This window comes from Canis lupus, assembly GCF_048164855.1.
Source record: "Canis lupus baileyi chromosome X unlocalized genomic scaffold, mCanLup2.hap1 SUPER_X_unloc_4, whole genome shotgun sequence".
Lineage (NCBI taxonomy): Eukaryota > Metazoa > Chordata > Mammalia > Carnivora > Canidae > Canis > Canis lupus.
The window spans coordinates 142,223-152,517 of NW_027326466.1; the positions used below are offsets into that span (position 1 = coordinate 142,223).

The window sequence follows — 10,295 nt, forward strand, 5'->3', positions numbered from 1 at the left end:
CCCCTGTCCCCCTCAGGCCCCGGCAAACCTCCCTTCCGACGGGGATCCTGAGCTCCGTGGGGTCCTGTCCCCACCCCCACAACCCAAGTGCGCATTTCCCGGGTGGCCGCGTGTGTCCGGCCTCCCCAGGGCCGCCCCCCAGTCCCAAGGAGGGGGCCCAGTGCCTCCATCTCTCCGGGAGGAGTGGAGGCATGAAGGTGGGGTGGGGGACCCCCGCAGTTCTCCCTCAGCTCCTCACCCCTGCTCCGGGAGGGCCCGGGCCCGTCCTGCCTCCGGGCACCCCTCAGCTCCACGCCGCGGCCCCGCCTTCCCCCGCGTGGATTCTCGGGATTCCCGACAGGCCCCCTCCAGCCGCCCTCCGGGCCGCTCCGGGGCTACCTGCTCGCCTGGCTGCCGCCAGCCCGGGCCTGCCCGCCTTCGCTCGGCGGGGACCCCAATCCGACCCCCCACGCGAGGCCCTCCGCTCTCTCAGACCTCCGAGGCGGACGTCGGCCCACCTCACATCCGGACCCCGTGCCAGGGGTCCCCAGCGCTCCCAGCAGGTGGGTCCGGCGGAGATGGGCTCCAGGCTGGGGGGTCGGGGGGGGGGGGAGCAGGTGGGCGGGGCCCTCCTTCAGGCTGGGAGGTCAGGGACTCTGGCCGGCCTGGGCCCGCCCTCCCGCCACGCCAGGCAATCTGCGCGTGTCCCCCCCGCCCCCCCACAAGCCTCAGGTCCCCGCTTCCCGACCTGGAGGCAGAGTGGAGGTCGGCCTCCGTCCCCCGCCCGCTGCTCGCTCCTCAGCTGCACACGAGGAGTCGCGCTGCCCACAGAGCCCCCCCGGGCCCCGGGGCCTTGGACCCTGCAGAGCCTGCCCCCGGGAGCCGCCGCCCCCGTCACCCTTTCGCCCCTTGGGGCTGTCGCAGGCCTCAGGACACCCCTCCCCACCTCCCTGCCGGACGGCGGCCTCTACACAGTCCCCGAAGGCGGCGTGTCCCCGGGCCCCTCGTGTCCTCACTGCTCACACACAGGGCCTTGCAGGGAGCAGAGCTCAGCCGCTGTGTGGCCGTGAGGGAGCCGCCAGCAGGGCTCCCCTGGCCTCCGGCGGGCCCTTTCTCGCCCTTTCCGCGGCCCCCGCCCATGCCGGAGCACACCGGTCCGGGTTCCTTGGGCCCTTGCAGAATGAACGGGCCAGGAGGCACAGGAAGCCAGAACAAAAGACTTTTCCTTTTTATTGGCTGCACGACCCGACCCCGTCCTTTGACCCCTCCGTCCTTGCTGCTTCCCAACCCATTTCTGTCCCAGTGCCCTGCCTGGGATGAGGATCCGGGTGGGACCCACACAGGGACGAAGGTGGACTTTGGCCAGCTGGTTTTCAGGACAGGATGAAACTCTTAACTGTTGAACTGGGGGATGTACAGAAGTTCGGGATGGGGGGGGGGGGCGGCGGCTGCGGCGGTCCGGGCGGGGGGAATGTCAGTGACACACGTAGCCTCCCAAGCTGATGAATCCCCCGAATCCGAGCAGCGATGTGCAAGAGCCTCCTCATGTTAACCAAGCTCTCGATCTCCGGGTCGCGGCAGAGAACAGGCCCCCAGAGTGGCTTTTCACCCTGCTTTCTGCCCCCAAGCCGCCCTGGCCCTGCACTCCTAGAAAGCCCAGTGGTCTGTCTTCTCCAACACAAACACACAAACAAACACACAAACACACACACACAGGGAGACCCAGAGGCGCCCACGGGGAAGAAGCAGCCGAAGGGATGCCTCCCTTCGTGCCCATCCCGCGGGAGAAGCTGCCGACCCCACCAAAGGCTGGAAAGGGCCTGGCCGCCTCTGGGGCTCAGGCCCACTCTTCCTCATCAAACGGGGCCAGGGAGGAAACCGGCCACCTGCTATTAACCCATAGCACATACTCCATGACCCGTAGCTTGCTGGTTTCCTCGTGGGCCCTGGGCCCCCACAGGAACTCGTAGCGGGCAGGGTTGCTGCCCGCCACCTGCCGGTACTCCACGTAGCCTTCCTGCACCCAGACGTGGGTGAGGAGCTCCCTGGGCTCCCCATAGATGACGTGCTGCCTGCCGGCAAACACCCCCATGACCCCCAGGGCTTCCCACACCTCCTGCTCGGGGGCACGGTCGCCCTCCAGGAGGATCACCCCCAGGAGCAGCACCAGGAGGCCGGTCGTGGGCAGGCCCTGCTCACCGCTCAGCATCCCATCGTAGCTGAGGCCCAGGACGGTGACCAGGACGTAGGAGTGTGCGATGGGGTCCACTTCCTTCACTTCTACGCCAAAGACCAGCTGCATGCACTCACAGGCTTGACCCCAGATCTCGGGCCAGGCATCCTGCATATCTGGGCTGAGGACCTCCAGCACCTCTGCCTGGCTGGTGGGCTGCTTGTTGAGATACTTGCGGAGCAGGAACCCCACCAGGTCAGCCCCACTCATGAGCATTGTGTCTCCTCCTTGGGCAGAGGGCTGCGCATATTCGGGCACCTCCCAGGGGTTCCAGATCTCCTCCTCTGGGCCACTGGGGCCAGCAAACTCCACCTGGCTCCAGCCACTGGGTGCCCTGCCACTGGGGGAGGGCCCGGCACTCTGAGGGCTCTGGGGAGGACTCCAGGCAGTCTCAGACCCCTCCTCTGGGGGCACAAAGAACAGGCCAGAGCTGGACAAGGAAGGGGAGGAGCAAGAGGAGGAGGAGGAGGGGGAGGAGGAGGAAGAGGAACACAGGTAGGGGGGAGATGAAACTTCGTCTTCATCCTCAGCCTCTGGCAGCTGGGCATTGACCAGGCCCTGGGCTTCTCCCGGGTCTTCTTCCAGCTTCCAGAGCTGACTCGTGTGCCTCAGGGGCATGGTGTGGGCGTGGAGCTAAAGCTGAAGACAGCGGTGGGATGGCTGGTCGGGGTGCAGGTGGGCCAAGAGAGGCCCCGTGCCAGGGCAGAGAGCGGGCCGCATCAGGATTGGCTACACAAGGAGTCCCCTGTGTGTTGGGCTGGGCGAGTTGAGCCCCTGGCACCAGGCTCGGAGACAACGTGGACCTCACCAGGTCCAGCGACACAGACCTGCTATGCCTCCTTCACTCTGTGACCTGAGGGCCTCCTGCCGGCGACCAAGGCCTCTGCTGCGCTGCCAGTTCTTGGAGCCCCTGCAGGAGGGAAGCAGGGGGCACCTCAGGGTGCAGACTGCCAGCCCAGCCCTGGGCCCCCAGTGCACACAGGAAGGTTGGCTCGCACTCTGGGAGGCCCCCAGCAGTCCAAGTCCCCTCCTTGGCCTGCCAGTGCCCTTGGCAGGGCCTGGGACCCAGGCCTCTGTCTGCGGTCCTGAGGCCAAAGTGTCCCCACAAGACCAGGCTGCCCCGACCCTCCCCATGAGGAAGCCAGGGGACCGGCTCTGGGCAGGCCTGCCAAAGGTCTCTGGGGGTTCATCCTGTGCCGTCAAATAAGGGATCACGGATCACGGATCACGCACCAGGGGAGGAATGGCCCAACTCAAGCTTCCCTCTGGGCCAGGATGGGGCGCCTCTCGCTCTTCACCTGGACCCCACGCAAGGCGTGGGAAGACTCTCCGGCTGGCCCTGAGGCCACCCTCCTTGCACCTTCCTTGCAAGGGCCCCTACCCCGACCCCGCAACCAGCCAAAGTCCAGAGAAATCAGTCGGCCCACCCGTCCCGCCTCTCCCCATGGCCCACACAAGCGGCCGGGGCGGCCTGGTCCCCAGGGATCCTGCTGAGGAAGGCATCCCCTCATTTCTCACCTCGACCCCCGCCAGGGCCTGGACCAGGGCAGGGCAGGGCAGGGCAGGGCAGGGCAGGGCACCTGCCTCCTCTGCTGACCTGAGTGCAGACCCTCAGACCCAGGCCCTCCCCTCCCTGAGCCCAGAGATCTGGAGAGGAGGAGGGTCTCCGCGGGATAGGCCACACCCCGGGTTCTCTTCCCAGGGCTGCCAGGGAGGGGCACCCAGATTTCGGGGCCATCCCCTCCTGGGCCTGAGGGCTGCCTTGGGGGCCACTCACCCCTTCAATGTAGGGTGGGCGGGGGTCCACCGTCTGCCCCCTCAGGGAGGCCGTGCTCCTGACGCCAAGGGCCCCCAGTCTCTCGGGAGACCCGGATGTGGAAGTCTGGCCGCCCGGCGGCCCGCCCGAAGGCAGGTCCCCAGCCTGCCCAGGGGGCCTCCCAGGCCTCCCATCCCTGGCGACCTCCTGCCAGGTCCCCTCTGTCCTGGGCTCCAGGGCCCCCGCCCCCACAGGCACTCCCTGTGCCCCTCCCCCCCTCAGGCCCTGGCAAACCTCCCTCCGGATGGGCTCCTGAGCTCCCTGGGCTCGGGTCCCCCCCCCACCCCCCACCCCCCCCGAGGCGCATTTCCCCGGGGGCCGCGTGTGTCCGGCCTCCCCAGGGCGGCCCCCCAGCCCCGAGGCGGGGGCCCAGTGCCTCTCTCTCTCTCTCTCTCTCTCTCTCTCTCTCGGGGAGGGCGGGCCGTGGGTTGAGGCATGATGGTGGGGTGGGGGACCCCGGGGGACCCCCGCAGTTCTCCCTCAGGTCCTCACCCCGCTCCGGGGAGGGCCGGGTCCCGTCCTGCCTCCGGGGACCCGAGGCCACTGCCCCAGGCCCCGGCATCCAGGCCTCAGCTCGACGCCGCGGCCCCGCCTTCCCCCGGTCATGGTCCTCTCTCGGGGTTCCCGGCAGGCCCCCTCCCCCCTCCCCCCTCCCCCCTCCCCCCTCCCCCCTCCCCCCCCCCCCCCGCCGCCCTCCGGGGCCCCTCCCCCGCCCTCCGAGCCCCCTCCCGGGGCTACCTGCTCCCCTGGCTGCCGCCGGCCCGGGCCTGGCCTCCTTCCAGGGGACCCCAGTGCGACCCCCCGCACCGAGGCCTTCTGCTCTCTCTCAATTCTGACGCAGAGGTCGGCCCACGTCACATCACGTCCTGACCCCGTTGCCAGGGGTCCCCACAGCTAACAGCACGTTGGGTTGAGATGAGTTCCAGGCTAGGGTGGGAGGAGGGAAGCGCGCCGGCTGGCAAGGCGGGGGCCCCCTGTCCTCCCCGGGCTCCTGCCCTGGACTCGGGCGGGCTGCGGCCTCGGCTCTCTGCAGACCTCAGTCGGTGCCCCTTACACCGAGCCTCTCAGGCCCCGACGTGTCGTCCCTGAGCGCCCGAGGGGTGGTTGCTGCGGCTCGGGCCCCACCGGCTCTGCAGGTCCCGGGGTGGCCCAGGGCTGCCGGCAGGGGCACAGCAGGGTTCGGCGGCCCCCAGCGTCCTGGCACAGGTCGGCTCTCAGTCCTCACCCAGGAGGCCCTCATCAGGACACAGGCCTGCTGTGCAGCCGCAGCGCCCATAGCCCCGGGGCAGGGCAGGGGCAGGGGCCGGGAGGAAGCGCCCCTTCCCACGGGGTCCCTTGGCCAGCAGCCAGACTTTAGGGACATCGTGTTAAAGGTTTAGTTTCCTGGGGGCGGCCGAGCAGCTGCAAGGGTGTCTAGGGGTGTCCCGTATTGCGGGGCCCACTGCAGGGAGTTTTCCCCTGACATGCTGCGTCATCGGGAGAAACACACCGTCCCTCTCTACCTAGCGTGTGTCCAGTGCACGCGTATGTATAAGGTGTGCAGATTATAGGTGCTGGTATGCAAATGTACGTACATATCACCTAAATACGGACAGCGACACACGTATGTGCGTGTGTGTTCCCGTTATACATGCGTTTGTATATGTATTTATATAGGTGTAGACTATATATATACTTTATCAAAAATACCTTTTCTTACTGTGTGAATTGCTTTGATACTCCCTACTCTATTTCAGGTTGATTCTGTATATTCTACTTAAGTGATTTTTTTAAGGGGCATTCCTTGCCACTAAGATGATTTCAGGGGGTTATTTGCATAGACTCTAGAGTCCAATGCCTCAATCATCCTGTCTTTCCCCGTGTCCTCTTAGCACCCCAGGGCTAATGTCATGTGTACTCTGAGGCCTTGCCTCAGATTTATGCTGGGAAGCAGAAGCAGAAGTTGGAAATTGCTCCGCCTATCAATCCTGTCATCTGCATTGATGCAGGCTGCATTCCCTCCCCACATCCCTGATGTTCCCTGCATCCCCAACCCAGACTCAATATCCAGCTCAGCAGTCTTCAGGGTCCCCCAAGGCTTTCTCCTCATTTATTGTTCGGACGTTGTTTATTCTGTGTGTGTTTTTCAAGACTTTCATTTCTTTCTTTCTTTCTTTTTTTTTTTTTTTAAGGTTTTATTTCTTTACTCATGAGACACACAGAGAGAGACAGAGAGGCAGCAACACAGGCAGAAGGAGAAGCAGGCTCCACGCAGGGAGCCCGATGCGGGACTCGATCCAGGCTCTCCAGGACCAAGTATCTGCCCAAGACTTCCTTTTTTTTTTTAAGTGAGGTTTTAGTTGCACAGAAATGAAAACGGAAATTCCTTCCTCATCGTATTCTGATAGAAGCTTTTTCCATTAGCTAGTGCTGAATTTCTTTCAAAGGAGTCTTCTATACCCAGTCGTGATCAGATGTTTTTAGTTCCATTATTTTGTTAATGTAGATAAATACAGTTGAAAGATTTTTCTTTTTTTTTTTTTTTTTTTAAGGATTTTATTTATTTACTCATAGACACAGAGAGAGAGGCAGAGACACAGGCAGAGGGAGAGGGAGAAGCAGGCTCCATGCTGGGAGCCCGACGTGGGACCCGATCCCAGGTCTCCAGGATCACACTCCAGACTGCAGGCAGCGCCAAACCGCTGCGCCACCAGGGCTGCCCAAATACAGTTGAAAGATTTTTCTGACGTTAAGGCAGATTTCTGTTCACTGGGCACCGCCTCTCGTCCGTTTCGTTCACTACGATTTTGAATATGCATATACTTATTCAGGATATTTGCTGCTATATGAGTGCTTTTGGCTTAAGCGTTCTTTCAAGGTGGATTTCTCCTCTAGCATTTACATCCAGGAGCACTAGCGTGGGACATTTAATTGAAAACAATGCCCATATTTTTCTTTAGTTTGAAGGAGTTTTGCTAAGATGATGACTTCTCCCCAACCATTTGGCCGAATGAGACCACAGGGCGGTGGGGTGGGGGTGGGGGGGGGGAGGTGGGAGTCCAAAGTGGCCGAGGAGTTGAGAGACCTAAGTTCCTCTGGTCCCCGGAATTCAGCGAGACAGCTACTAAATCATTCTGAACCCCTGAGAACTGAACCGGAGATCTACAAAAAGAATAGCTGCAACTCTACAAAGAGAAAAGCATCCAGTTTCTGCAAGACAGGAGGTGTGGAGAAGTGAAATGGAAGCGATACATGGGAAGATGGGCGGGGGGGGGGGGGGGGCAAAAGGGAGGCGATACATGGGAAGATACGGGGGAGCCAAAAGGGGGCGAGCTCCAGCAGCCTCCACCAGAGAGTGATGGAGCAGCAGAGAGCGCAGAATCCGGACCTTTAGAAGTCCGCTCCGGTGAGGGACGGCCCTGCCTGCCCGGTGCTCAGACAGTGAAGCGGGTGCAGAATCCTAGGTGGGACAGCGTGGTCTCAGGATCCCCCGGGGTCACAGGAACACTGACAGTGCCTGAGTGCAGCAGAGCTCCCAGACATCGGAGCAGGGAAGCCGGCTGCAGCGGGCTCTTGGCCAGTGGTGGCCGTAGCCCTGGAACCCAGCAGGGTCAGTGGGTCCCAGCACCCTCAGCGCAAAGGCTCTCCGAGCAGGAGCCCAGCAGGCGGCAGAACCGGCAAGCCCCCCCTTGCTCCCCCTGGGGAGGAGCAGCGCACATGTCCACACAGCAGGAATCTGCAGGGTTTGGAAGGCGAAGCAGGGTCCGTGCCTGAGATGGAAATGCTTGGTCACAGGCTGGGTGAGCACAGTGTGCGGTCCGGTACCAGGGAGACAGGAGTGATGGGTTGCCTTTCACTGGGGGTGCGCTAAGGAGCGGGACCCTGAGCTTTCGGCCCTGGGGCTGGGGATGAGGAGGCCACCACTTTCGCTCTCAGCCTCTAAAGAGGCCTGCAAGGCCTTCACGGAACAAAATCCACAGAGAGCAACCCGGACCAGATTACTTAGCCTGGCCCCCTGGCAAGGGCGGTGCACGCCCACTCGGGGCAAAGACCCCTGAGAATCAGCGCAACAGGTCCCTCCCCCAGAAAGTCAGCAAGAGCGTGCGGCCCAGACCAACTTTACCGAACACTGAGAACCGCAAAACTCCAGCGCTAGGGGAATATAACATACACAATTCATAGCGTTTTCCCCCATGATTCTTTGGTCTTTCCATTTTATTTATTTATTTTTTTTTTTCGCTTTCCTTTTGCAACCAATTTCTTATTTTATCAAACTTTTAGGAAATATTTTTTAGTTTTCATTCTTACAGTTACATGCTATCCTTCCATTGTTTTTAATTTTATTTGTGTAAGTTTTTTTTTTTTTTTCTTTACACCCTTGCGGTGCAGTTTCTTCCACCAGACCAAAATACACGTAGTGTACGGTATATGATTCTGTTTTCTTCACCTGTCTCATCAAAATCGCTTTTTTTTTTCTTTTTTCTCCTTCTTTGTTTCTTTCTTGTTAAGTTCTTTCTATGTTCTGTCTCCCTTTCTGATATTTCCCACTTATTTTTTGTATCCCCCAAATGAATGAGACAAAGACTCCTAACTCTGGGAAACGAACTAGGGGTGGTGGAAGGGGAGGTAGGCAGGGGGTGGGGGTGACTGGGTGACGGGCACTGAGGGGGGCACTTGATGGGATGAGCACTGGGTGTTATTCTATATGTTGACAAATTGAACACCAATAAAAAATAAATTTATAAAAAATAAAAAAATAAGGTCTTTCTAAATTTTCATCTTTACAGTTACATTCTATCCTGTCAATGTATTTAATATATATAATATATATGCAAGGTTTTTTTTCTTTACAATTGTGAAGCCATCTTTTTTTTTTTTTAATTTTGTTGTTTATTTATTCATGACAGACACAGAGAGAGGGAGGCAGAGACCCAGGCAGAGGGAGAAGACCGCTGAGCTGCCGGGGCTGCCCTTCTTCACAATTTTGAGATGTAGTTTCCTCTAACCGAAGGAAATACACTCAGAATATAGTGTATTGCTCTGTTTTCTTCACCTGTCTGTTGATATTTCTTCTTTTTTTCTCTTTTAATTTTCATTTTTACAATTGCATTCTATCCTTTCCTTGTATTCTATTCAATTTGTTTAGTACCTATAAAAGTTTTCCTTTTGTTACAATTTTGGGATTTAGTTTTCTAACAAACGGACCAAAATACACACAGGATCCAGTGTATTACTCTATTCTCTTCACCTGTCTGATTATATTCTCTCTTTTTAATTTTTCTTTTCAGTTCTGGGTCTCTTGTGATTTGTGTAGTGTATATTTCTCTGGGGACATTGTTGCCATTTCAGTATTTTGTTCTCTCATTCATCGATTCTTCTCTGCACAGATGGAAAAAACCTCATCTCATAAAAGAGAACCAAAGGCAGTACTGAATGCCAGGAACCTAGTGAGTATGGACATAAGTAACATGGTAGAACTAAAGTTCAGAATAATGATTATAAAGATACTATCGGGGCTTGAATAAAGCATCAAAGACACTAGACAAAGCCTTTCTGGAGAAATAAAAGAACTAAAATCTAATCAAGTTGAAATTTCAAAAAGGCTATCAATGAGAAGCATTAAAAAATGGAGGCGCAAAAAAAAAAATGGAGGCTCTGACTGCTCGGATAATTGAGGCAGAAGATAGAATTAGTGACATAGGGCAGCCCGGGTGGCCTAGCGGTTTAGCGCCTGCCTTCAGCCCAGGGCGTGATCCTGGAAAACCCGGGATCGAGTCCCATGTGGGGCTCTCTGCATGGAGCTCAATGTTTCTGCCACAGTTGAACACCTCCCTTCATTTGTATAACCCACCCGGCCCCTTCCAGGACAGCACTCCAGTGATCCTCTCGCCATGCTCTGTCCCATGCACTCTGGGTCCTGGCCACAGAGGGCCCCATCACCACTTCCAAATAGGACGGCCCTTTGCACTTACATTTTGCTTGGATATTTTTTCCACCTGCAGCGACCTTCCCCCTCTGTCTCCGAAGGCTGCCTCTTCCATGGAGCCTTCCCCTGTTCTTCCACAGAGACCCAATCTCAGCCTTCCACCTCTCTTCTGCACACCTCTTTTGGGGTGCCTCTGCCCCAAGTGTTTGGGTGCTTTTCTTTAGACTCCACTAGACTCAAATTCTACATTCTGTGTTAGCAATCGCCGCTTTGCCTGCCATACCCTCTTGGTTCCCTGTACACAGTGGGCACTTAATATCTAACAAAGTGGATTGTCCCTGGACTGGCCTGATGCGGAGGAA

The 10,295-nt window shown here is 58.4% G+C and overlaps 1 protein-coding gene and 1 long non-coding RNA gene across 2 annotated transcripts; one reads left to right on the top strand and one right to left on the bottom strand.

Moving 5' to 3' along the window:
- Positions 1–1,182: 1,182 nt before the first annotated feature.
- LOC140629696 (melanoma-associated antigen 8-like) lies at positions 1,183–4,910 on the bottom strand. Its single transcript, XM_072819258.1, has 2 exons — positions 4,767–4,910; positions 1,183–3,122 (listed from the first exon to the last, which is right to left on the bottom strand). The coding sequence occupies exon 2, from the start codon at positions 2,828–2,830 to the stop codon at positions 1,817–1,819; it is 1,014 nt and encodes a 337-aa protein (XP_072675359.1). The 5' UTR covers positions 2,831–3,122; positions 4,767–4,910; the 3' UTR covers positions 1,183–1,816.
- On the top strand, positions 4,818–7,018 carry LOC140629697 (uncharacterized). The gene is made up of 3 exons (XR_012027506.1): positions 4,818–5,234; positions 6,200–6,323; positions 6,582–7,018. It is a non-coding gene; the product is annotated as an uncharacterized lncRNA (long non-coding RNA).
- Positions 7,019–10,295: the final 3,277 nt, after the last annotated feature.

What these genes read in the sequence shown, in the direction of transcription:
- LOC140629696 (XM_072819258.1), bottom strand. Translation starts at nt 2,830, where the DNA reads ATGCCCCTGAGGCACACGAGTCAGCTCTGGAAGCTGGAAGAAGACCCG.